At 54.8% G+C, this 26,468-nt stretch overlaps 4 protein-coding genes across 4 annotated transcripts; 3 read left to right on the top strand and 1 right to left on the bottom strand.

Moving 5' to 3' along the window:
* Window positions 1-16,285: 16,285 nt before the first annotated feature.
* B0H64DRAFT_472672 (uncharacterized protein) lies at window positions 16,286-18,227 on the top strand (the record flags this gene model as incomplete). Its single annotated transcript, XM_062807948.1, has 4 exons — window positions 16,286-16,576; window positions 16,632-16,821; window positions 17,482-17,615; window positions 17,661-18,227. Exons 2-4 carry the CDS (start codon window positions 16,683-16,685, stop codon window positions 18,225-18,227), a joined length of 840 nt encoding a protein of 279 aa, XP_062663080.1. The 5' UTR covers window positions 16,286-16,576; window positions 16,632-16,682.
* A 918-nt stretch (window positions 18,228-19,145) lies between these two features.
* On the top strand, window positions 19,146-20,598 carry B0H64DRAFT_355768 (uncharacterized protein). The gene is made up of 3 exons (XM_062801567.1): window positions 19,146-19,792; window positions 19,858-20,315; window positions 20,396-20,598. The coding sequence occupies exons 1-3, from the start codon at window positions 19,479-19,481 to the stop codon at window positions 20,509-20,511; spliced, it is 888 nt and encodes a 295-aa protein (XP_062663079.1). The 5' UTR covers window positions 19,146-19,478; the 3' UTR covers window positions 20,512-20,598.
* A 2,133-nt stretch (window positions 20,599-22,731) lies between these two features.
* B0H64DRAFT_472670 (uncharacterized protein) lies at window positions 22,732-23,983 on the top strand (the record flags this gene model as incomplete). The annotated part of the gene is made up of 1 exon (XM_062807947.1): window positions 22,732-23,983. One exon carries the CDS (start codon window positions 22,732-22,734, stop codon window positions 23,974-23,976), a length of 1,245 nt encoding a protein of 414 aa, XP_062663078.1. The 3' UTR covers window positions 23,977-23,983.
* A 206-nt stretch (window positions 23,984-24,189) lies between these two features.
* On the bottom strand, window positions 24,190-26,396 carry B0H64DRAFT_422964 (SET domain-containing protein). Its single transcript, XM_062805589.1, has 2 exons — window positions 26,133-26,396; window positions 24,190-26,066 (listed from the first exon to the last, which is right to left on the bottom strand). Exons 1-2 carry the CDS (start codon window positions 26,352-26,354, stop codon window positions 24,297-24,299), a joined length of 1,992 nt encoding a protein of 663 aa, XP_062663077.1. The 5' UTR covers window positions 26,355-26,396; the 3' UTR covers window positions 24,190-24,296.
* Between the last annotated feature and the right edge of the window lie 72 nt (window positions 26,397-26,468).

Genomic DNA, 26,468 nt, shown 5'->3' with positions numbered 1-26,468 from the left:
GGATGGATCGTCTTGAGGATAAGACGATCCAGGAGGCATAGGTACGAAGGTACCTACGGACCTAGATAGTATATAGTCACTCGTTCTGGAGAGCTCTGGGAGTTCTCCAGTTAGCAATCACAACTACAGTTCGCTACAAGCTCGAGAGCCTACTGTTGAGACAAGTCTTTGTTGTGCACCCTTTGGCTGCACCGAACCTAAGCACCCTTGAGAGAATACCTTCGACCGATACTGAACCCTAACAGGACGGGTCCAGAGACAGGTTCGTCACAGGACGGGTCTAGAGACAGGTTCGTCACAATAACCTCTAGCTTTTAAAGTTAAGTTAGATTTGTCACGGCGTGCACAAATGAACTTAGGACGAGCCTGAAGGTTGTACCCAATAACGAAAATACAACTAAAAGTAAAGAACTAAACTAAGTGCGGTTCCAGGGGAGAAACAGCGGCCTTTTATAGACGAGGGGACGGTCGGTTCCGGTCGGTCGCTGTTGCTGTTGCTTTCACAGGTTCCTGGATAGTTCCCAGATACAGAGCCCCTGTATCTAATCAACAAGGGACCTGTCTTGGTATTCAGTGAATGAAAGTGGATGCTTCAGAACCAAGCGTGCTGATTGGCGGATGTGTCGAGAGTGGATGCGCCAAAGGTGGATCCCCCGGTGCCGAGGGTGGGGCAGTGTATAAGTGGCTCATTACGTAACCAACCTTGTTGTGACTGCGCCGGGCCGTCACACTACCCCCCCCCAAAGAAAAGAGAGTCGTGTCCTCATGACTTGTACCTTCTTCGTGATCGTGTCGGTCCTTCCTTTGCCTGTGACTCCGGAAAGTCGTCTTCCGGGTGGTCTTCTTCATCTAGTTCCTCGAGGTGTGCCTTTTCCCATTGTGTTAGTCGTTTGGGAGGGCCTGCTGCCTCTGGGAACTCCTCGTGGAACTTCCGAACCACCGCTGGGGCGTTCTTAAAGTTTCTTGCTGGGTACCAGACCGGGTCGTCGTCAAAGGCGATCCATTTGGCCAGGTACTCCAGTTTCCCCCTTGTCAGTCGAGAGCCCATCAGTTTCTCTACTTGGTATTCCAGCTCCCCATCGATTTCCTCTGGTGGTAACGGGGTAGGGACTTGCCCCGGGAGCGGGTCGCTCGGAGCCTTCCTCAGTTTGTCGGGCGAGAAGACCGGGTGCATCTTCCAGGTGTCGGGCAGGTCTAGGAGATAGGAAGCTCCCTTCTTAGCTAAGATCTTAAACGGCCCTGAGACCGGAAAGTCCAGCTTGTCGCTCGGTCGATTCGTTTGCCAGTTTCCCTTCGTAACCATGACGTAGTCACCTGTCTTGAAGTCTTCCGGGCGTCTGTGCTTGTCAGCCTGTTTTTTTCTGGGTGGCTTGGGCCTTTTCGAGGTGCTCTTTCGCTAGGAGGACGGCCTCCTGGATCCTGGAGGTCATCTTCACTGCGTCCTCTCTGCTGAGTGTTTCCGCTTCCGAAAGGGACTGTTGGGAACGGGCTTCCCAGTCGAATGACATTCGTGGTTGGTATCCGGTTTCCACTTCGAAGGGAGAAAGCCCTATAGACTCGTGCGGGAGGATGGCCTGGGCGAAGTCCATTGCAGGCAGGAGCTCGGCCCAGTTGTCCTGGTAGTGGTTGACAAAGGGCCTCAATCGCTGGTCGAGGTACTGGTTCATGATTTCGGTCTGTCCATCAGTCTGTGGGTGCTCGGAAGAGGAGAGCTTGATCTTGACTCCTAGCATTCGGCAGAACTCGTCCCAGAAGTGGGAGATGAATTGCGGGCCTCGGTCCGAGACCACCGAATCTGGAACCCCGTGGTTTCTCCAAACGTACTTGTAGTACATGCCTGCCATCTCTTTAGCGGTGGTTGTCTTGTAGCAGGGTAGGGAATAGGCTCTTTTGGTCAGTCGGTCTACTACCACAAAGACTTGGTCGTAGCCCTGCTTGTCTTCGGGCATGCTGTGAAAGTCCATCGTAACGTGCTGCCAGGGTCGGTTCGGGATGTCTAGGGGCTTCAGGAGCCCGGGTGTCTTGTCGCGCGGCTTGTGTGATCTCCTGCAGGTGAGGCAGTTGCGGACGAAAGTATCGATGTCCGAGAACATCTTTGGCCAGTAGTACCGTTGCCGAACGAGGGTCCGCATCTTGTTTCGGCCTGGGTGAGCAGTAGGGAGCTGCTCGTGGATCTCGGCCAACAGGTGGGTACGCAGGTTGTCCTCTCCTGCTACTACCAACCTTCCTCCCTTCAGGAGGAGTCCTTCTTGAATGGTCCAGTCAGTGTCATTGCCGGGCTTGCTTGCCATCTCTCGGAACGACTCGAGGCTCTCGGCTCCTCGATTCGCTTGCAGGATTTTGTCGATGAGGTCTACCCCCTGGGGACGTCCTTCAACGTCGTCGGTGTCGATGCTCCAGATCTTGCAGGCTTGGACGCTGATCGGAGGCTCCTGCGTGTTCAGGAGGTCTTGTTCTTGCTCGCTGATCTCCTGAAACTCTTTCAACACCTGTGGGTCTAACTTGTGAGCCGGCAAAAGGGTCTGTGTTCGGTAAGCGGCTTGGATCGCCTTCTGGGTGGTAAGGTCCTCCGTCTTCCTGGAAAGGCCGTCCGCTGCCGCGTTCATCTTGCCGGGCCGGTACTTGATCTCGAAGTTTAGGGGTGCTAGAAACTCCGACCAACCTGCTTGCCGGGCGTTTAGTAATCTTTTGGTCATAAAGTATTGGAGGGCGTGGTGGTCTGTCAAGACCTCGAACTTCTTCTGGATGCCCAGGAGCAGGGGATACCATTCCTCGCAGGCACGGACAATAGCGAGGAGTTCCTTGTCGTGGATGGGATAGTTGCCTTCCGGGCCGTTCATTGTCTTGGAGAAGTAGCAAACAGGTCTCCAAAGCTCGTCAACCTTCTGGGAGAGAACTCCCGCGATGACCCCGTCGGATGCGTCTGTCTCCAGGCGGGTCTCGCGCTCGATCTGGTAGTGGACAAGGAGTGGGGTCGTGGTCAGAGCCTTCTTCAGGTGGTCAAAGGCTTCCTGACAATCGTCGGTCCACTGGAAAGCTCGATCCTTCATTGTCAGCTTCTGTAGGGGTCTCGCAATGTTGCCGTATCGTTCCACAAAGCGGCGATAGAAGTTGCAGAACCCGAGGAAGGCCTGAACTCCTTTCACCGTCGCTGGGGTCTGCCAAGAGGTCACGGCTTCGATCTTCTGGGGGTCAACTCGGATGCCGTCGGTTCCCACGATGAATCCCAAAAACTTAGTCTCGGTGGTGTGAAATTCACACTTCTTGAGGTCTGCTTGTAGGCCAGCTCCTCGGAGCTTCTGGAGTACCTTTTTGACATGCTCCTGATGTTCTTCTTCGTTGTCCGAGTAGATGATGAGGTCGTCGATGTAAGCCGTCAGGAAATGGTCTAGAAACTCGAACACCTGTGAGTTGATAAAGCTCTGGAAGGTTGCCGGGCCGTTGCACAACCCAAACGGCATCACCTTATATTTGTACTGCCCGTAGCGGGTGCGGAAGGTGGTTAAGTCTTCGCTCTCTGGGTCCATTCGGATGCGGTGGAACGCCTGTCGGATGTCTAGCTTGGTGAAGATCTTGGCCTTTCCCAGCTGTCTCAGGGTATCGTCAATTAGCGGGAGGGGGTACCGATTCTTGGTTGTCAGCGCGTTCAGCTTCCGATAGTCCACACAAACCCTCCATGACCCGTCAGATTTCAATGCAAACAGTACCGGGGAGGCGAAGGGAGCCGAGGAGGGCTCGATGAATCCGCGCTCCAAGCAGTCTTTTAGATAGGCCTTCAGGGCTTCCAGCTGGGTCAGGGTGTGCCCGTACAGTGGACTGGTTGTCAAGCCCTGTTTGCTTTCCACCTCGATCTTGTGGTCCGCTTCTCGGTGTGGTGGTAGGTTGTCTGATTCCTTCTTCGAGAACACGTCGGCGTATTCTTCCAGGTAGGGATGCTTGCTTGCTGCCGCCTCCATCGCCCTCTGTGTATCTTCGTCTTCTCCCTCGAGGAGCCTTTTCTTGTGATCGATCACCTTCTGAATGGAGTTGATAGAGCTGATTCCCACTGATACGAAGCTGTGTTGGTGCCCCGGGTTCCTCTTCAGCATCGTAGACATGGCTACAGCGCTGATCATTACTGCGCGGGCAGCGGTCTCAAGGCCTTTCGTGTCTTCGTATTGGCTCCATTCCCACTGGAGCCCTTCTGCAACCGTTCGTTCCTTAGGGGGGTCAGCGCTGTAAGGTTCCCGCAGCGCCTTTGCCATCTTTTGTTCGTGCTTGTAATGGTGGTCCGTGCTTGTCGCTTTCTGCGCCCCCTTATGTCCTCCCCGACCAGGGTGCAGTGGGTCGCACGGGCCGGCGGGCTCGGTGCAGGGTAGCTGCTCGGTGCGGGGTAGGTCCAGGGTAGGCGGATCGGGTTTTTTCCTTTTCAAGAGGCTCAGGGTCCGCTGTTCCTGTTGTCGGCGGTCCTGTTTCTCGATCGCGCCGTCGCGCCGCTGCATATCCTGCTGGTGTGCCGGGTCGACAGGCTGCGCACGCAGTTTTTCGTAGGGAATCTCGATTACCCGGTGGTGGGTGTCACGTGACCTTTCGGGTGGCCAGACGAGTCGTCGGTGCCTTGCATCGGGAAGCACGCCGTGGATCGCCAGCCAAATTCGGCCCAGGATCATCTGCTGGCTTGGTCCGAGAGGGGTTTCGAGGATGGGCGCCGAGTATTCCATTCGGCCGTCAACCCAGAGGTTCGAGACCAGTGCTGAGGTGATCGGGGTGCCGGGGCGTCCGTGGTAGTCGGTTACGGGGATCGACCGCCCGAGGGGGACGCGGATGAGGTTTAGTTTCTTTATTATCTCGGTGGACACTGAGGGATCGATCGCGGTATAGAGGTCTGCTCCTGTATCAACCAACGCAGTTAAGGTAACTCCAATTCCATTGCTAGTTAGGGTGCAGGGGACGGTGAGGCTGTCCCCGCCTATCAGTTTCTGGAGGTCTACCTTGATTGTCGATAGTCGTACATCAAATCGCCCTGGTAGGGAGGCTTGTCCCAGGGCAGCTAGTTTTCCGCCTCTGGGGCCGGAGGAGTAGTCGGAGTAGGTGCTGCAGCGGGTGTCGGAGCTGTGGTGGGAGCTCCCGTACCGAGGCGCCGGATCTCTGCTGCCATTCGCTTCGTGCAGTCCCTGGACGAGTGGCCGACTTCCTTACAGTAGAAGCATTTGTTTTCGGCCATCAGCTGGTTCTTCTCCTCCTGGCTGAGGCGTGGAGTGGCGCCTCTGCCTCCAGCAGGGGCTGGGGTGCCTGAACCTTGTCGAGCCGGGGTGCCACCGCGAGCAGGAGCACCAGAGCCTGCTCTTGTGCCGCTAGTAGAACCCTTCTCCTTCTTCTTTGGGCGAGCGAAGTCTTGTTGCTCGTGTAGGAGGGCCATCTCCGCACCGAGATGCCGGAAGGCCTCGAAGTCGATCCCGGAGTTGATGTAATCCCGGGCGAGAGCGGTCTGCAGCTTGTAAGTTAGCCGCCGGTTAAACTCCTTCTTCCATTTTGACTTCGGCTCCTTGGCTTGAGTCGCGTAGAGGATGAACTTCGAAGCAAAGTCCTGGTACTTGTCGCTGCCAGACATCGTCAGTTGCTCCAGGCTCTGTTCGGCCTTCTGGATCTCCATTGTGTCCTTGAAGGTATCCTCCAGGTACTCAAAGACTTCTTGAACAGTGGTAAAACGGTCCTCGTTCGTCTCATCGATATAGGTCTGGAGGTGCTGGAGTGCTGTGCCCTTGACCAAGCCAGTGACGTAGGCGAATCGATGGTCTTCGGTAGGGAACCAGTCGGCGTTTCCGGAGAGCTTCCGGTTCATCTGGCCCCTCCAAACCCTAAGTGTCAGGTCGTCGTCCATCGTCAGAGGGTCCGGGTCCTTGATCTTTGCGCTCCGGTGCCGGGAGCCTTGAGTGTTGTGGTCGTCGTCTTCCACGCTGGCCTGGGGGTGATTCGGGTCGCTGCGTTGAGCTAGCTTCGACCGGAGCCCTCGGGCCTCCCTGCTAGCCGCAATTGCCTCCTCCTGGGCCTCGGCCAGCAGGGAGTTCAAGTGGTCGCGGGCCTCGATGAGGTCCAGGATCTGCTGTTCCTTTGCCGCGTCGGGGTTAGCCTCCAGCTCTCGAACCCGCTGTAAGGTCTGTCGGAACAGGAGCTGGTTATCGATCGATACCCGGTGGAGAGTCTGGGAAAGAGAGATCGCTGCATCCCGCTGTGCGAAGAGCCTATGGATTAGCAAGAGAGTACGGCCTAGGTCCAAGCGGACCCAGTGCTGGTTGATCTCGTCGAGTTCTCCGTCTGAATCGCAGAGCTGGAGAGGGGTCTGGTTAAGGAGGTTATCAGTCCTCTTAGCAAATTCCTTAACGATGTCCTCGCCTTCAAGGTCCTTCTGTGCGAGTCGGTTATAGAGGTCCGGGAGAGGGTAGCTGCCTATATGCCCGTCGACGTGGGCCATCGAATGCCTGCTGCTGAGAGTTAAACCAATCTGCCGGAAGAAAGCAATGGTGTCCGACTCATCGTCGGTTCGGTTATAGTTTCCCTCGAGGGGTTTAACCCGCTCCCGGACTACTGCCAGGGGGTTGCTGTCTGGATGCTCCTCGGAGCCGTTATCCTCAGGGTGCTTCCCCTTTGGATCCTTTGATGGGACTGCCATAGTCGAGTGTGCCTGAATAGGTCTTCTGTTGTGTTGCCCCGCGGGTCTTCTGTCGAGATCTTGATGGATGTTCTGTCGCCGTCGCCGGCCGGTGAAGTGACTTTTAGTTGTAGTGTCACGGCGTGCACAAATGAACTTAGGACGAGCCTGAAGGTTGTACCCAATAACGAAAATACAACTAAAAGTAAAGAACTAAACTAAGTGCGGTTCCAGGGGAGAAACAGCGGCCTTTTATAGACGAGGGGACGGTCGGTTCCGGTCGGTCGCTGTTGCTGTTGCTTTCACAGGTTCCTGGATAGTTCCCAGATACAGAGCCCCTGTATCTAATCAACAAGGGACCTGTCTTGGTATTCAGTGAATGAAAGTGGATGCTTCAGAACCAAGCGTGCTGATTGGCGGATGTGTCGAGAGTGGATGCGCCAAAGGTGGATCCCCCGGTGCCGAGGGTGGGGCAGTGTATAAGTGGCTCATTACGTAACCAACCTTGTTGTGACTGCGCCGGGCCGTCACAAGATTCTTCTATCTCTTTAAGAAAACTAACGTTTTAGGCTTTATTAGAAAAGTTAAAATATAAGCCCCTAGAAGCTCTATATTAACTATCAGCTATCTAGTATAGTTAATAACCTTATACTAGGAGGTCTATCTATAGATTAAAGTTCCTATAGTAGTTTCTAGTTTAAAGGAATAAAGGATTTAAGGATTCTAAGCTATAAATAGTAGAAACAGGCTAAGTATATAGCGTTCAAAGGCTCTAAATTACAGGGCAATTTATAAACCTATAGCTAGAAATAGTACTTTTCCAGGCTTATAACCTATTGAGATTTAGGTAGGTAAGGCCCTATAGTATATATACTAACAAAGCTTATAATATACTTTAGAGAAGTAATATACAATACTATTACTTAGCTTCCAGTAGTAATTATAAGGCCTAGTGTGACGAACCTGTCTCTGGACCCGTCCTGTTAGGGTTCAGTATCGGTCGAAGGTATTCTCTCAAGGGTGCTTAGGTTCGGTGCAGCCAAAAGGTGCACAACAAAGACTTGTCTCAACAGTAGGCTCTCGATCTTGTAGCGAACTGTAGTTGTGATTGCTAACTGGAGAACTCCCAGAGCTCTCCAGAACGAGTGACTATATACTATCTAAGTCCATAGGTACCTTCGTACTTTTCCCTAGGAACATAGGGAACGGTAGCCGTTCCCTTCGTTCCTTATGGCACCTGAGGAACGGTAGTCGTTCCCTCCGTTCCTCTGCTGATTGGCCGGAGGCCCATTCTTAATGATTGGCTTGGGGCGCTTCCCGCGCAGCCCCCACATAGCCCTGCATGCGACCATGACCGTGACACGATGCCCCTCCTCCAGGTCTTGCGTCCCGAAAGACTTGCCAACCTCCCCATCCCTTAAGTAGCGCCAACAGCCCGAATCCCAGGTGGGTACTCTTCTTCCTTTACCCCCTTACCCTGCTGATCATCATGGGGAATCGCGTGGAGAAACCCACCAGGTCGTTGACCGCTGAAAAGAAAGCTGAACAACGCGACGCCCTTCTTGAAGCCATCCTCCGAAACGCCATCACCATGAAGCGTTCCTGTTCCTTCTGTGAATCTCGGGGTTACACGTGCAAGGCGTCTCCCTCCGACTCCGCGAGTTGTTATGAGTGCGTCTCTCACCATGAGCCTCACTGTGACGCTCAAGGCGTTACTCTGCAGCAACTGCGTCGTATCACTAGCCAGTACGATAAGTTGGACGCTGAAATGGAAGAAGCCGAGCGCCAACGGGCTGAACTGGACGCGAAGATAAATCGTCTTCGTCTCTCGAAGAAAAGGTGGTCTGAGAAGATGTCTCGTGCCTTATCCCGTGGTGTCACTACCATCGAGGATTTGGAAGAACTGGAGCGGCAGGAAACAGAAGAGTCGAAGCGACGAGAGGCTGAGAATGCTGCTGCTCAGTCAACAGTGGAGCCTGTTCCTGAGGAGGCTTTGTCCGACCCTTCCTGGGTTCCGAGGTTCGTGTTTGCCGTGTTGCGTGGCGTTGGTTCCTAACCGTTGCTTAGTGCTTCCTTCGCCGACTTCCCTGCCGACTTCGACTGGTCCTTGACGCCTCCTTTGGTCGATCCGGGTTCCTCTGGTGGAACTCCTGGAGTTTCTCGGGGCAGTTGAGATTCGTAGCTGGTTGCCATGAATTGTCTTCTGGACCAAAGTCCAGCCACTTGACCAAATACTCCAACTGTCCTTTCATGATGCGTGAGTCTAGGACTTCCTCAACGTCCCATTCCTCCTCTTCATCTTCTGCCTCGGCGTCCTTGTCGAGTCGTGCGCCCTTGGGCGCTGGTTCCAGAAGCGAGATGTGGAAAACGTTGGTCCGTAGTCGCATTGTCGAGGGTAACGCGAGTGCGTAATTGTTCTCCGAAATCTTTTTGTCGATTTTGAACGGCCCGATTTTGCGGAAGTCGAGCTTCCTGCTTGGTCGTTTTGTGCGAAGATTTCGAGAAATGAGGTAAACTTTGCCCCCCTCTTCTAGGCGAGGTCCCTCGAGCCTGTTTCTGTCGTAGAACTTCTTCATCCTGGTTCGTACGAACTCGAGTTCCTCCTTGAGCATCGCGTGCAGCGAGCTCATCTTGTCGGCTTTGACTGCCGCTCTGGGCACCGAAACCTCGGGCCCTTGTCGCAAATCTGCTTCGTAGCCGTAATTCGCGAAGAATGGCGTGACCTTCGTGGTCTCCGTGACGGTGGTGTTGTAGGCGAGTTGTGCCGTTGGCAACAGCTCGACCCAGTCATCCTGCTGGAAATTGACGTACAACCGTAGGTATTGCTCGACGACCTGGTTGAGTCGTTCCGTCTGTCCATCCGTCTGTGGGTGGTAAGCGGTTGAAAGCTTACTCTTCGTACCCAATCTTGTCATCAGAGCCTGCCAAAATTTTGATGCGAACTTGGTGTCCCTGTCTGTGATCCATTCCTCCGGCCATCCGTGGACCGAGGTGATGTTGCGGTAGATCACATCTGCGAGTTGTTCTGCCGACCATGTTTCCTTGTAAGGGAGGAAGTAGCTCCATTTGGTGAGTCTGTCCACCATTGTGAGGATGCTGTCGTATTCCACTCCCGTTACTGAGTCCTGGGAGACTGGTAGTTTGGTGACGAAGTCCATCGTCACCGAACTCCATGGTCGTTCTGCGACTGGCAATGGTTGCAACAGCCCATATGGTTTGTGTCGTCCTGGTTTGCTTCGTCCGCAGCGGTCGCACTCTGCTAGGACTGCTTCTGTCGCCTGTTTGATTCCTGGGAAGTCGTAGTTCTGCTTGACTTTCGCGATTGTCTTGCCGATTCCCATGTGTCCCCCGAGTCTTGACTCGTGGATCTTCTGAATGAGCTCCTTTTGGTCACCAAGCCTGACGTAGGCCTTGTCGTGGTACCAGAGCCTCGTCCCTTCAAGTCGCAACCCTGCGATCTTGGATTCTGGCTCTTCCTGCCATGCATCGCGCTTGTCGTCCGCGATGATTCCCTGGAAGTCTCGTTCCAGTCTTTGTTCTCTGAAGGTCGCACAGCATTCTACAAACGGTTGCAGAGGCCTGGCTTCGGGATCTTCCGACTGTTGCTGAAGTGCTGCGATCTCGTAGTCTTCAGTCGGTTGGGAAGCGTGCCGTAGCGATCCGTCTGTCTGTTGATGTAGCAATGGTGGTGAGACTTCGGATGTGTTGTCGTGGTGATCCGCTCTCCTACTCAAGGCGTCCGCTCGTGCGTTCTCTGAGCCTTTCTTGTAGTGGATCGTGAAGTTGAATTCGGACAGAAATTCTGCCCATCGAGTCTGTCGTCCGTTCAGCACCTTGGTGGTGGTGAAGTATCGTAAATTCTTGTGATCCGTGTACACCTGAACTTCGTGCGTCGTGCCGCTGAGATATGGTCTCCATTCCTGAAATGCTTCAATGATTGCGAGAAGCTCCTTGTCGTGGATCGGGTAGTTAAGCCTTGGTCCTTCGAGTTTCTTGGAGAAGAACGCAACTGGATGAAGCTTGCCGTCCTTGTCCCTCTGACCAAGTTGTCCTCCGATCGCGAAGTCCGAAGCATCAGCCTCGACTTCGAAAGGCGTGCTTGGATCGGGCAGCATGAGCACCGGGTCGGCGATGATGGCATCGCGGATCCGCTGGAAAGCCTGCTCGTGCTCCCGCTTCCACTGGAATGTGGCATCCTTCTTGGTAAGTTCGTGTAGAGGTCTCGCGATATCGCCAAAGTTCTTGATGAACATCCTGACAAAGTTGGCGAATCCGATAAACCCCCTAACCTCTGTGGCGTTTGTTGGTGTCGGCCACGTCCTGACAGCTTCCAGTTTCTCGGGTTCGATCTTGACCCATCCTGGAGAGATCTCGTAACCCAGAAACACTGTCTTCTTGACATGAAACTCGCTCTTGTCCTTGTTGACTGACAACTTGTGCTCGTGCAGTGCATTCAGCACCTGCTGCACATGTTTCTTGTGTTCTTCGAGTGTCTTGGAGTAGATGAGAATGTCATCCAAATAACAGACTGCAAATTTATCGAGGCAATGTCGAATTGCGTGGTCGATAGCGGCTTGAAACGTCGCTGGTGCGTTGGTCAACCCGAACGGCATGACGAGGTACTCGTAGTGCCCATAGGGTGTCCGAAAGGCCGTTTTCCATTCATCTCCTTCCTTGATGCGGATGTGGGCGTACGCTGTCGGAAGGTCGAGACGCGTGAAGTATTGTGCCCCTGACAGTTGATCTCGAAGCCTCGAGATCAGTGGCAGTGGGTAGCGGTTCTTCACCGTTTCGCCGTTCAACTGTCGGTAGTCCACACACATCCTGAGTTTCCCATCCTTCTTTGGAACGAAGAGGACTGGGTAGCCCGCTGGAGATGTCGATGGTCTGATGTGTCCTATCTCGAGGTTCTTTTCGAGATAGCTCCTCAACTCTGCATCTTGCTTCTCGTTGGTGTGGTACACCTTGAAAAATTTCAACTGGGCGCCTTCCTTGAGTTTGATCTCGTGATCCCAAGGTCCGTGGTCTGGTAGCCCTGCAAGATGTTTTGCCGTGAACGCCGGGTGTCCCTTGTAATCGTCTGGAATCTGTCCCGTTTTCGCGTTCTTCGCCGTACCTTCGTAGTACGCGAACTTGCTGTTTCCAGGCTCGATGCTTGCTGCTTCGAGTTCCCTGACTTCTTCTGCTGCCAGCTCGATGTTTGCCGCTTCGAGCTGATTGACCCATTGTTCGTGTTTGAGCATTCCGTGCTCGTCGACTGAGACGACGGCGATGGTTCGTTCCTCCCGTGTCTGCTTCTTTCGTCGTGTGCCGCTTCTTCCGGACTCCAGAGTGCGTGGTTCTGCACTGGCTGCTTCCTGCGGTGGGCCCGTAGAGGGGGTTTGTTCTGACCCGCTACTCTCCCGTGGCTCCTGTTCTGCGCGTTCTCCCATCGAGTTGGTCGGATGCTCCCGCTGTTCCCGCGGTCGCAGATGGCCATCTCCCTTCCAACTGATGTCTGGGTCGTAATCCTCATGCCATGGGCGTCCGAGAATCATGTCTTTCTTCGGTCCCATGTTCACGATGTCGAACACCACTTGGGTGGTTTTTCCTTCCACCTCAATGTCGAGTGGTTCTGTCTCTCGTCGTACCCATTGTGTGTCGAATGGTCCTTTGACGACGTGTGGTTGTTTCTTGATCCTCCATGGGATTCTGAGTTGATTCACAAATGTGGGCGCAATGAGATCCATCTGCGCTCCTCCGTCCACTAACGCGAGGGCTTCGATCTTCCCCCATCGCGCTGTGATCCAGAGCCTGTTGTCTGGCTTGGTGCTTCGTACAGCAGCTACTTCGTGTTCGTCTGCTGGGAGGTCGTTGTAAGGCTTCTGCTTGCGCCAGTTCTTCCTGTACTGCGCAGCCTGTCTCCGTTGTTGTGGAGTTAGAGGTTTCCGGGCCCCTCGGAGGGCCCTGAGCCGTTTCCCAAGCTCTCGTGGTGTTTCAAGGCGTCCCTGTCCGCACCTTGGCTTGCGGCGTCAATCGTCTGGTGTTCTTGGAGCCATTGGGCCGCCCATGCCTCAACTGGGCGCCTCTCGTTCCTTCGGGACGCTCTCGTCCTCTGGTGTGGCTTCCTCTGGGATTGCTGTTCCATGTATCCCCAGATTTTCTCGTCGGCGTGTGGTAGGCAGTCTGCGCTTCGGCATTCGTTGACTCCTACGCCCGCCATACAGCGTCGGGGCCAGGCTGCCTTGGGTCTAACCCTCAGCCTGCCCTCGTGAGTGCGTTGGGTGTCCCACAACATGCCTGCGGGAGCGTCGCCGCTGTCGTATACCCATCTGATGGGTAGGGGTTGCATTCCTTTTTCTTCCCTCGTGGGCCAGAAACTGTTGCGAAATTTGTCCTGGAAGTGGTACCGACATTCGTGCGCGATGCACTGGAACCAGGGCAGGTAGATGTGACTTTCTTTTCGTGGGTTCACCCGCTCGTGGTCTTCTGGCAACAACTGGAATCCCTCCGTGTTGTTCTCGCCCCGGAAACCCCACCATTCAAGGTCGGAGGTTTGTCGCCCGGTGCGCACGATGTGCTGATGTCGAGTCCAGTATTCTTCCCAGTTCTGTTGTTTCCTTCCTTTCGCCGCATTCTGCTCCTGTGCGTAGTCGAAAAGTTGCTCGGGATATCGCACTCCGTTTTCGTATTCCTCCGCCTCTTCGGTGGGTCCATCCCACGGTGTGTGATGCGGAAGTGCCTGGCGGATGTCGTCCTGCAAGGCCTGTGCCTCTCTTAATGTCTTTTCGACGTGATCCCCGGCCCTGTTGTTGGCCTCGGTGATCTCTTGGACTCGTTCTCTGGCGAAATCGAGTTCCGCGCAAAGTTGTCCATACTGGTCGTTCCTTGCTTGGAGAAGCTGCTCGAGTTCTTCTTTCTCTCTCGACAACTCCTCGATCCTTTGCCGTTGGCTTAGGACCCTCTGCTGTAGGAAGGTGAGGTTCGGGCTGACTCCTCCTTCACCCTCGTGGGTTCGCCATTGCCCGTCCTCTTGCTGAACCAGGGTGATGCCCCAGTCCTCAGCGACTTGTCGGATGTACCGCGGGGGAGCCAGTTCTCCCTCGTCATCCGTTTCGATGAAAGCGTGATGGGCGGTGTCATTTCCCTCCTGGTGGTTGCTGCTCCTCAAGTCTTCTTGATCCGAGTCGGTGAGTTCATCGTCCTGCTCGATGACTCGGTCAATGTCGATTTCGAGGTCGTCCTGCGTGTAGCTGGCGGCTGCGACCTCCAGAAACCGGGTTCTTCTTCCGACCGTGTCTTGGTCGATGGTGGCAGCTTCCTTCCCTGGAACCGGTCTCCACTCTTTCTTGCTGCGGCAGTCACGTTTGAAGTGACCCTTCCTTCCGCAGTTGTAACAGGTGATGCCTGATTTGTCCTTGGCACCATCTCTCTTTCCTGCCCACTGTGCCTGGGCAGCGCTGACGTCCATGGGTCCCGAGTGCGTGCCGTATGACGTGCTCTGGTGCTGGCGTTTCTTTTTGTCGTTGGGCTTGTGGTAGCCTGGGGATCGCTGAATCTCGCTGCCCTTCTTCTGTTGTTTGCGGGCGAACTGTCGGTCGTCAATCTTGACAGCCATGGCGATGTACTCGTCGAGCGTGTCGGGTCGGCTCTCCTTGTAGAGCTCGTCCTTGACCTCCTCCTTCAGCCCTCCGTAGAACAGGTGCATCAGCCCCTCGTCGTCTATCTCTGCCTTCATGGAGTCTTGTCGGAAAATCGTGGCGTAGGCGGTGGCTGACCTAGTCTGCTTCAGCCGTCCTAGCCGTTCCTGGGCGTGCAACTTCTCGTCCTTGTCGCCGAACACCTTCTGAATCTCGTTCTCGAACTCGGAGTAGTTCTCGAAGACCTTTTTGGTGAAGGGTTTGTGGATTGCTCCGCCGAGGAAATCACTCAGTGTTCCCGTGAACCACTTGAGTGCCTTGTCCTTGAGTCGGGTGGCGGCGTATCTGGTCTTGGACTCCTCGGTGGCGAATTGGTGCGAGTTGTGGTCGAGGTAGTTCCGCATCGCCGTGATCCAACCTGGCAAGGCTTCCTGGTCGCCCCCGTACTTCTCGGGTTGCTCCAATTTGACCTTCGTCTTGGCCGGGTCCTTGGTGTGGACCTCGGTCGCCGCAAGTCGGGCTGCCAATGCCGCGTTGCTGGCCTTGGTCTTCGCAAGCTCTTCTTCAGTTTCATCGAGTCGTTCGGTGACTCTCTGAAGCGCGGCCGTGATCTGGCCCGGCGTCGGTTGAGTCGCCATATCGTTTTACCTTCGAGCCTGAACTGTAACAGATCAAAGGGAGTTAGCAACGTGTGACGAACCTGTCTCTGGACCCGTCCTGTTAGGGTTCAGTATCGGTCGAAGGTATTCTCTCAAGGGTGCTTAGGTTCGGTGCAGCCAAAAGGTGCACAACAAAGACTTGTCTCAACAGTAGGCTCTCGATCTTGTAGCGAACTGTAGTTGTGATTGCTAACTGGAGAACTCCCAGAGCTCTCCAGAACGAGTGACTATATACTATCTAAGTCCATAGGTACCTTCGTACTTTTCCCTAGGAACATAGGGAACGGTAGCCGTTCCCTTCGTTCCTTATGGCACCTGAGGAACGGTAGTCGTTCCCTCCGTTCCTCTGCTGATTGGCCGGAGGCCCATTCTTAATGATTGGCTTGGGGCGCTTCCCGCGCAGCCCCCACATAGCCCTGCATGCGACCATGACCGTGACACCTAGGCCCTATAATAGTAGTTAATTTAGTAGATAGACTACTATTATTTTAGAAATGCCTCTATATTTACTATCTTAACTACTAGAGTTAGATTTACTACTTCCTTCTTATATACCTACCAACTAAGGTATAGTACCGAATTTAGCCTAGCGGTCTTAGTAGTAAAAAGCTAAATCCTATAAAACTTATTTATATAGGTTTAACTAAAAATGGGCTTACCTACTCACAGCCGCACCTAGAAGTACCCGGGCCTACTTATACTACTACCTTAAAAACCGGTATAGGGTAGGCCGGTTAGGGCTAAGCGGTATAGGGTAAGCTGTTTAGGAGCTAACTACGGTATAGGGTAGGTTGCTTGGGATGCTAAGCGGTGTAGGGTAGGCCGGTTGGGAATAACCGGGTATAGGGTAGCTCGTTTGGGAAACCCAGGTGCAGGGTAGGTGTAGGGTAGCTCGACTTGGGAGAAACCAACACTTAGTAAAAAGAAGAACTAACCTTCTTCAAACTAAGATAACTGGCCACCCAGTAATCGTACCGCTACAACCAAGATACCAGTATATAGCTACAGGCTATACAAATTCAATTACAGTACTGTAGAGCCCCCCAGATAGCCACAGCACTAGTAATCTGAACTCTAGGGTTCAATAGTTATAACTAAAGATATTTCCTAGAGGGGTATAATTATAATTATAGGTACATCGACATTATGATTAGTTATATGATTTATTAAGTAGTAACGATGGTTATCTCTCTAAACTTTGTAATTAGAGATATATAATTAGCTCTAGAAAGCAATATCGCTTTAATTACAATGAGGTTTAATTGTACAGTAGGTTATAATACTTATTAACGAGACGGTCTCTTAAGGCTGAGATGCTATTCCACCCAGACTACATGTGCCGCGGTTTGGACTGCTGTTTTTGGCCTGCGCGTGGCCTCAAGTTTCCGCAGTCCTAGGCCGCCCCCATAAGTACATCTCGGGCGGGCAACATACATATCACTCTCGGTGTTAACAGAACCCGCGCAGTCTAAACCCCTGGCACACATGCAAGCGCACATCTCATCAGGTTGGCGGGAAGCCGAACCCATCGCGGTTCACACTTGCGGCGATGAAGGCCACGAGCTTGGCTTAAACCTGCCATGCTTGCACCTCCTCGCATTTTCATTCCTGAGATCCTTTCGACACTATTTCGATAATTGCTTCTGCACACAATCAGTTACAGGCTTTTGGTGAGCGACTTCGATCGAACGAGTATGGCTCGGCTGACAGATGATATACCTACAGGTAGGTAGTGTTCTACAAAATCGGACTTCACGTCAGCACTACGGCCCGAAGATGGAGACGGACAGTGATAGAAAACCGAGCGCCACACCCAAGACAACCGCCGTGGCTATGGGGGCACCATTGGACCACACCGAAATGAGCGATGTGGAGACTCTTTCCGCAGTAATAGGAACACCGCCGGAGATGGTGGGTGCGTCGGAGAAGACAAAGGTTGGCAAAGGAAATGGCGACCGGGGTCGTTCTCGCTGAAGGTATAGATCTCTAGTAGGATTTATAGCACCGCGCTTGTGAAATATGGCATCCGACTCCGCGTAAGTAGGTACTAGGCATTACTCAGTTCTTAGAGGCAACCCCTCTCTAATTTCTTTTTTCGAGCTACCATTAAATGAATGCTATACTAGTACCTCGTTGAGTTTTGCGGTGTTGCGCCCCATGCCCAAGGAGAATCATGACGACGCCTTGTAAGTCCTCCTTCTGAATGAAAGTTGCACCACCTGGTTGTCCTCGCCCGAGGTAAAGAGGAAAGGCGGTGGGATTGAGGCCATCAGTTGAATATCACCTTCCGAGATTTCTTGCGGAAGAATGGGGATCAAGTGCAACACTTACACGCGTTCACCTTTCCCTCGTGCATATAGCCCACAACACCGACGTCCTTCAAGTTTCGTTCCAGCGTTGCAAGAGCGATGATTTGGCTCCGTCGACCGCGGTAGGGGTTTTCAAAGCCTTAGCTGAATAGGATCCGAGTAGAGGCAACCCGCGTACAGCGTACTAATGCAGGAAGATGTGGCCACGACCTTGGCTCGGAGACCCTGTAGCAAATGAATTCAGTGGCAGCGGGACCCTGTCGCAGACGGAGTCGACTGGGCCTATAACTTCCAGGTCAAGTTCCAGCCCCTCCTGCCCTTCGACACAGACAGCTGCTACAACGTCCTCGCTCTGGACAACCACGGCACCGCGTCCGAAGGGTTTGAGCCCTCATCCGACGTCGGCACCTGTCGCCCGCGCTCGGCCCTTGACCGCAGCGGCTAGAACGTCTACATCCGGGGCCGCTGCAACCGCGGCTGGTGCGCCCTCGTCTACGCCTACGACTTCCAGATGGACTGGGCCTGGGCCTGGCCCTTCGGCAGCTACAACCATCGCCACAACTGGGAGCACGTAGTGGTCTGGGCCAAGATGGGCCAGGTGCGCAGCGTGTCGGTCTCCTGCCACGGCGACTACGAGAGCCGCGTGGCCGAGGACGACAGGCTCCGCTTCGGCTACACGCCCAAGGAGTTCCCCTACTACACCTCGATGCCGACGCCCGCAGCCACGCACCCCAAGGTCGTGTTCCACAAGGATAACGTCCGCACGCACTGCTTCCGCTTCGCCAAGGACAGTAACGACTACGAGGGCCAGGAGAACGACCAGGGCGTGTGGATCTGCAGCGGCCTGGTGGGCATGCTGATGATGCCTACGGATTGGGTCGAGAAATTCAGGTCTCACGACTGGGGCAGTGCGTACCTCGCCTGGGCCAAGGAGGACGACTTTACTGGGCACCTTATCGAGACGATGCCGCAGGAGGCGAGAGACGATGAATTTGATTGTACCTATAAGTAACCCGAGCGCCAAATGTACCTACCTAGGTAGCCATCCCGGTTCTCGACGAATTTGTCTACACAGTCAATGCGTCAGCGTCCAGGACCAGATGGCATATCCGCGCCCAGGCGCGATGGCAAGTCAAGCACGAGAAAAAGCCACTTACTTACATGTAGATTGAGGGAAGCCGAGACCTCCTGATCCTCGTTGCCGTTCCTGCACATACACATATTTCAGCAGGGGATCGGAATGTCATGCAAAGCAAAGGCAGCGACCTGCAGCTACTGTCTGTCAGTCGTACATAAAGTGGCCAATCCCTTCACGACATGACCGCAGTCCCAGGCTGCCCTCCTCCCGCAACCCATTCACCCCGTGCCGTATTGAATGAGTATCGGGATTGGGGACTGAAAGCGACTGCTTTGCCAGATCGGCAATCGAGGTCTTGTTCGGGGCTCTTGGCATGCACAGGCGGCTTCGTTGGGGGCCAAAATACAGTTCAATACTGAGGTGGTTTGTTTGTTAGTTCGAAACCTTAGGTACCGGGTAGACAGGGGCCTGGTCCAAAAAGTGAAAACCCCTACCTCAACAGCCCAGCAACCGTTTAAAATGGAAGAAAATGCGATATCTAGAATTATTCTAGCAGACTCTGACAGCTCAGGTCTTTTTTCTGTTCAAAAATGCACCGTTCTGCCGTTGAGTTGGAAATTTTAACAAGGACCCCGGTCTTCCAGTCACCCGCTCGCGAACAAACCAGGGGTGGACTGTAACCGCCGAGCTGCTCCGCCGCACATGTGCACCAACAGACAGCGGATGGGACGGTTGATGCCCCTGCGTTTCTCACCGATCGCGTTGAGACGGTCCGCCCCTGGTTTCGGGGTCCTGGCCAAAACCTCAAATACCACGGCACAACAGCGCATTTTAAAGCAGAAAAAAGGTATTGGTTGGAACAATCTTCCTAAGTATTCATACGTCCAGATGCCATATTTTCTTCCACTTTGAATGGTTGTTGGATTGTTAAAGGGGAAGGTTCTGAACCTGGGACCAGGACCCCTGTCAAAAGTGTCGCCAACGAACAATGCAGGGTTGAAACTGCCCTGTTATTGGGCAATTATTACAGGGCGACTTTGTGGAGACTTGGTCGCGGGCGCCTCTCTACTTGTATGTTAGGTATCCCCTCTGATCTGCCTGCGCTGGCGCCGTCGGATCTTTGTTCCCTGGTTCGGCCGTCTCCCAGCGCCATTTCCCAGGTCGATTAGCCCGAGATCAGTCAACATGGCCGGTGTCTTCTCAACGCCGCCATACAGTGACCATTCCAACCTCGAGGTTGCCCCAGCGGGACTTGAGCCGGCCCCCGGTCACCAAGACTGGAGTGACTCGTCGCAGAAGGAGCTTCACTACCAACGGGCTTGGGCTGACGTCTCGAACGGAACCGTACCGCAAAATGATGAGCCCAAGCAAAGGATACTGGGGCTGTCGGTGAGACGGTTTTGGGCAGTTGTCATTATCTTGGTCGTGGTTCTTGCCGCTGGAATCGGGGGCGGGGTTGGCGGTGGTCTGGCGGCGCAAAGGCAAACGAGCTCGTCCAGGTGAGAGAGCAAGCCGAGTGTCTTTACCGGGTTGCAATGGCAGAGCTGACACGGTTCCTGCGCAGCCCGGTCGCACCCGACCAAGCGGCCGGGTCTTCATCGACACCATCGCCATTATCGACATCATCGACATCGTTAGAGCCCGCAGGGATATCGACAGTATCAACGTCATCCGAGTCATCGACCAAGACCACGTCGAGCGCATCGCGCGCGAGCTCCGAGGCGCCCACCGACGGCGGCTGCCCCGACATCAACGGCTCGTCCTTCACGCCGCGCGACGCTTCGGGCAAGACGATGCCGCTCAGCGCGGGCGAGCCCGCGCAGTCGTTCCTGCGCTACTGCAGCACCAACTGGCCGTCCGGGGCCAGGTACGGCAACCCGGGCCTCCGCGACATCATGAAGGTGTACCAGCCCAGCCTCGAGGACTGTATCGCGGCCTGCGCGTCGTACAATGTGAACTACAAGGCCAACGCGGGCGGCGACTTGACCGGCTTGTGCCGTGCTGTGACTGTGGTCAAAATGGGTAAGTTGGGTCCTTTATCAGTTGTTGCGCTATCTTGTTGGCCAAGGTTGGAGATGAAGCTGACTGATGGTGGTGTCTAGATGGGGAATTTTGTTATTTGAAGAACGATACCGGCAGTATTGCGTTTGTAAACTCGAAGCAGCCGGAGTTGTTTTCGAGTGCGGTGCTTTTGTCGTCGAGCAATGGCGGTGATTAGGGACTTCGGTGAAGCTTTGAATGCTAAGGGAGCTGAGCACCTGGGAAGATTAGTGAGCTTAGGTATAGGAGAGACTGAGTACCCCCCACGTGCCCACGACCATAAAGTCGCACTCCTGCCCACACCACGGCCCCCCCCCCCCACGCGCTCCCTCCCTCCGCATTCCAAGAGTCTCACCCTCACCCTCATTCTCCCGGAAACTCACAACATCATCCAACACGTAGCCTGTATCCCCGCGGCCCCGCGCACCGCCCACCCCTGGACCAACTCCCGGCCCCGGCATCGGTCGGCCGACGAGTGGTCGGGATTCGGCGCCAATGGCCAGTGGGGATGCCGGCGCCTGCTCACCGCGGGCTACCACCTGCATCGGGCAGTGCGCAGCGTGGGCGCGCTGCCGGGGACGTGCAGCGCCCTCGTGCTCCACACGCTGCCGCCTCTGCGGGACGACGCCTGCAAGCTCGCGGGGTTGCTGAAGGGGCTACGCGAGCGGGAAGGGAAGAAACCGGGTGCGGCGGTCGACCTCGAGTGGGAGCTGCCCGAGGATGATGAGAGCCTGGAGAACTGGGAGGTGAAGGGGTACGGTTCGGCGGCGGTGCGGCGGGCTTGCGCGGAGGCCACGCGGTGTACGTGGGCGATCACGCGTGGGAGTCACAGGGTGGTTGAGGGTCTGTGGAGGCTTCGGCAGGATCTCTACCACCTGTCGCATATGGTGTCGGTGGTGCTGCTTGGGTTGCAGGACGAGGAGGGCCCCAAGGCGCTCCCGGATTGTAACACCTGCGCAGATCATGTGTTTCCTATCTTAAAAGAGGCAGAGCGTTCACTCGGGGAGGTCGGGCGTATGGTGGGCGCAGATATCAATATGATATGGAAATCCACTGCGGGGATGAGCGAACGCGGAGAGCCTCAGCGGGTTCCCATGTCTTTACAACCAACAAAACAAGCAAACGATTTGACCGACCGAATAGGCGAGGTTATCAGCCGGTATTCGTTGTGGAGCCAGGTTATTGAGGATGTGCAATATGCCTTCCGTGAGTGCGAGCTGCATAGGGAGCCGTAGAGGCGGAATCGGAGAGAGAAACAACGTAGTACCTTAGATAGCTAACTGCGGGTAACCATCAAGAACCTGAACATTGAACTGCGGAACGAAGCAATGGGCACAATTACGAATCGAACAGAGGGTACGCGCGAAGAGAGGAAAAATGATCAATTCAACTAGGTACTAACTAGACTTAAGTAGGTACGAATGATGACTGATGCTCCTTCTTTGCGAAAGGATTGCTCCCTTATAGAGTTGTCCTAAGTTGGAAGTGACGATGTTCCATTTGGTGGGGAGGGTGGCATAGCCTGTTGATCTGGCATAGCATCTTGGCCTCGGCATAGCATACCACTAAACTGATTTTCCCCCTACAGTAACCAAGGCATCTAAGGACCTTTTTAATGTTCTGTTGTTTTGGTAATATTTCCCTATTAGTTTTCCCTATTACCTTTATCTTTCAATTGTTCTTTCTACCGAAGAATGTGTTTAGAGAGTAGTAGGGAGGTACCTGCCTACTGGTTGATAGAGAGAAAGGACTTTACGTCTATTTCCTACCTCTGTCCCCCATTTTGTATTTCTACCTTTTTACCTATAAAGCTTTTACTTAGATGGAATTAACGGAATATTGTACTCAGGGTTTGAATAGGGAGGTTATTGAACTAGCTTAAGTAGGTATGGACCATTAGCCTACGAAGTAGACGGGGAGGCGTTTTAATTTTTCGTTTTCTACTATACTCTCTCACACTCCCGGTTCTTGTGTTTGTTTAGATGCCTAGTTGCCGACTCCGACCTCTTAGGGGTTCAAGATCAAATACCGCGGCAATTCCATTCTTTCGCCACAATATTATCTACGAAACGTAGGTACCCAGGTAGTGTCTTTGTTAGTCGTAGGACAGTATAGTTTCTTAAACATTGCTTGCTCTAACTCTTCGGTAGCCGCGCAACTATCGAGCTCTTTGTTACTCTGATTTTCATTTTCCTAAACCAAGCGCTAATAGACAATGGAAATAATCGTAGGGCAGCTCCACGTTACATATAAATACTATTACATTAAACTTTCCGAGAGTTAATACCTTCAACCAAACATCCACCCCTCATCTCACGAAACAAGGCAACGAAACAGTTAGAAACAGACAGTTTATTTAACAGCTCAGCGTTACAGCCCAGTGTTTGAACCAGTAAACATGTTTGAATCTCGTCAGTTATCTTATTTCGACCTGGTGGTGCATTCCATCGAGTGTAACCGAAGGGGTCTCACCGACGCGTTCGGGACATCCGATCTCAAACACCGAGTTAAATCGTACCTAGACGAGCTCACCGCGAAGAGCGAGCACACGAAGCCCATTGCCACCGCCATCACCGAGAAGCTCGTCAAAAACTTGCCCTTAATCAAACACAGCAAGCACAACAACGCCGCCATCCACCACATACCCACCACCATCACGCAGCACACCTGCCCGGCCGACGACACCCTGACCCCGCACAACGTCGCGCTTACTCTCATCCACCCGGTAACCGCCAACATCATGGAGCACGCGGCCTGCATCCCCATGCTCTCGCGTACGCTGGAGTCCTGGATCAGCGTCAGGCCGTGGTTCCGGCCCGCCGATAGCTGGCTAGGGCCGAAGCCGGATCCTACAGTAGTATGTATGTGGAACGAGCGCGACCTGATCGCGCTGGCCTACCACCTGCACGAGACGGCGGGCGCCGTGCGGGCGCTGCCGCGGGCGTGCACCAAGCTCGCGCGCGACCGCCTGCCGCCGCTGCACAGCGCGGCCCGCGAGCTGGCGGGGCTGCTGCAGAGGCTGGCCGAGCTGGAGGAGAAGCAGCCCGGCGTAGTGGGCGCCCTCGGGCAGGAGATGCCGCGCAGGGTCGGGGACTTGGCGGAGTGGGAGGCGAAGGGCTCCGAGTCGACGGCGCTTCTGCGGCGGGCTTGGGCGGATACGAAGCGGTGTATGAACAGGGTCCAGGCTACGTGTTCTTGGATGCTGTTGGATACGCAGTCGTTGTCGTCCGATATCGGGGGGCTGGGGAGTATGGTAAAGATGCTGCTTGAGTGGGAGCGAAGGAAGGTGGTTACCAAGTGGCTGGGGAGCTGTGTATGGTGTGCGGGTCAACTGGTTGCGGTCTTGCAGGAGGCGCGGTCTTCGATTGAGGAGGTGTATAGTGTCGTGTGGGCGGATATCACCTTGTTTAAGGAGCTTATTGGGATCACAAACCGGGCCCGCAGTGTTCTGCGGATTTCGCAGATTTTATCCGACTTTAAGGAGGCGACGCGACAAGCAAACGATATGGTGCGGTGCACCGGGGAGATGATGAACCGGTTTTCGTCGTGGAGCGAGACTATTGAGGGTGTGCAATATGCTTTCCGAGAGTGGGAGCTGCATGGAGAGACTGGAACTAGAGGCGGAATCGAAGAGAAAAACTGAGTTGGACTGTTTGTTTATACAGATGTAATTGATTGAAAGAAATTGCCAGCTGCAATGTTTCACAAGATTACCTTGGTGTTAGTGTCGAGGACCCCGTCAGAGCCAACATACCTATATAACCGTGTCATGATCATCGTCTTTGAACGGGCGATTGTAGCATTTTCCGTGGACATTTTGATGGCAAAGCCCGTATTTGGAGCGTATTCAGGCTTTCTTCAACAAGCTCGATAATTAGTACCCAAATACTAATGTCCTAATTAATGTCGCCCCGCCCCCTTTATGCTGCAATCTCATTCACCCTTTTCTCCCTACCTTGAATATCATACACCACCAGTCCTATACCTACAGCAGCTCTCCCCGCAGAGACACTCCTTGTCTAGACCGCGCCAGTAACTCTCAGAATAATCCACCGTGATCTCCTCGCCGGCCCCAATCCCCTTACTCACCAACACAATCCGCTCGGTGCTCATCCACACAAAGCTCTGGAATTGCGCATTGGGTCTGCAACTGTGGTTCACAAACCGCGTGTAGTTGCCCTGCCTGCCCTGCCAGATCTGGTAAGGGTGACTGGCCGTCGAGCTGTTGAACACATCCACATCTTGCAGGCCGTTGGTGACGAAACCCACAAACTCGCCCACCGCCATGCCGCGGTCGAACGGCGTCAGCGCCTGCAGCCCGTTGTTCCGTCCGTTGGAGGTCCGGAACACCTGGACCGGGGTAGCCGCCCGCGGACCCCCGAACAGAACGGGAAAACAATAACACCCGTTCAGCTTCGCGTCATCCGACTGTTGTTGGCCACAGCTGCGACACGTAAATGTCACTACACCAGGCCCCGCCGTCGTAATAGGCGGCGGCACCCAGCGCGGATCATCACCCCCCCAGGCGCGAACATCAACCACCGACTCATCGAGATGCTCAAAACTAAACCCCGGATCACGCCCCAGATAGGTAGCGCGCAGCGGCACGGGCTCGTCGGAGCCACCACCACCACCACCGCCGCCGCCGCCGCCGTAGGACGGGAAGACGACCCAGTCGTGGGGGTGGCCGACGAAGCGCGGCGCGCACGGCTCGCCCACGACGCCCAGCAGCCGGCGCCAGCTCGGGTGCAGCGTGTCGGCGGCCACCTCCAGCCGCGGCCGGAGCGCTTGCAGGCGCTGCGCCGTGCTCTCGCCGTCGAAGCCGATGCGGTACTTGCAGAACCGGTAGATGCCCATCCCTGCGAATACGAGGGCCGCCCAGCCGCCCGCGTCTTTGATCTCCTTGTAGCCGGCCCAGATGCGCATGCGGTTGCGCATGTCCTTTTCGGTCCAGCCGAAGTCGTGGCAGGCTTCGAGGAGGGCGGCTTTTCGGCACTTTTTGGTGGAGAGGGATGGGTTGGACGAGGCGACGGTCTCGACGTAGGCCTCGAAATGCTCGATCCAGCGGGCTTGGACAACCACCTCGATGGATCGGCAGGTACGGCTGGCCTGGGTGACTCGGCGACAGAAGGAGTTGCTTTGGTTGAAGGACCCGCTCACCTCGGCTGGGCCGGCCGCGGCGGGCAAGAGACCGAAGCTACTGGGGTTGTGGCCCGTGGTGTGATCGGAGATGGCCCGGGGCGCCGGAACGTCCGCTGTGGTTGCGGCTGAAGCGGCGGCCTGCCATTGCTCCAGGATGCTTTGGGGGTCGAGATCGATCCCGCCGTAGATCTGCTCCCATATGCCCACGATGAACTTGTCTAGAGAGGCTTCCCGGAGAGTAGCGACAGCGTCATCATCGACTTTCATCCGCTTGGGGAAGCTGCGCGCGGGGACCTGCATCTGACGCTGGCTGTCGACGCCATCTATGACTGTTATCTCGGGACGAGCAGGCCGTAGCCCGCCGATTCCTTTGCGTCGAGGGTAGCTTTCGCTGGGCGAGTCCGACCGAGGACTGGGCGGCTCGGACGCGCAGAGAGTTGGCGATGGCGACAGGTGCTCCGGTTTCGTAGATGGTGATGGAGATGGTGCAGGGGGTGGAAGGGGCGCAGCCGGTACAAGGGGTGCAGTCGGCGCGGGTGGTACAGGGAGTTCCTCAACGCTTGCGCGGGCTCCCGACAGGTCCAATCGCTTCTGTCCAACGTTTCAGAATGTCAAAATGACCCGTGGTGTCCGTGTAGCCTGACTGCGAAGACTCACCGAAATAAGCGGCCTGCGCGTGGCCGGTACGACATCATGTTTGCTGCCGTGGCTGTCGTTGCCCCCATCATCAACCGCGTCATCTAAGAACAACTCGAAGCGTAATACAGGACGGTTCAGGCCGTCTATGGATGACAACCCCCGTAGTGCCTCGGTGACATGCTCGAGGATGTCACTGCTGAGACTCTGGCAAAAGGACTCGAGCTGTGTGGGAATTTCCATCTTCCCCAACCTTTTGGATGACAAGGGAGACTTGGAGAAAGCTCCGATGGAGGTCGCTGAAGGGGGGCGGCTGAATCAGGAATTCTGCCCGGGCAGCAGAAGCCGGGCTCCACC

This window comes from Chaetomium fimeti (genome assembly GCF_033439085.1).
Source record: "Chaetomium fimeti strain CBS 168.71 chromosome Unknown B0H64scaffold_2, whole genome shotgun sequence".
NCBI classification, from domain to species: domain Eukaryota; kingdom Fungi; phylum Ascomycota; class Sordariomycetes; order Sordariales; family Chaetomiaceae; genus Chaetomium; species Chaetomium fimeti.
Note: the sequence above shows the minus strand (reverse complement) of the source record. Positions and strands in the feature narration are given on the sequence as shown.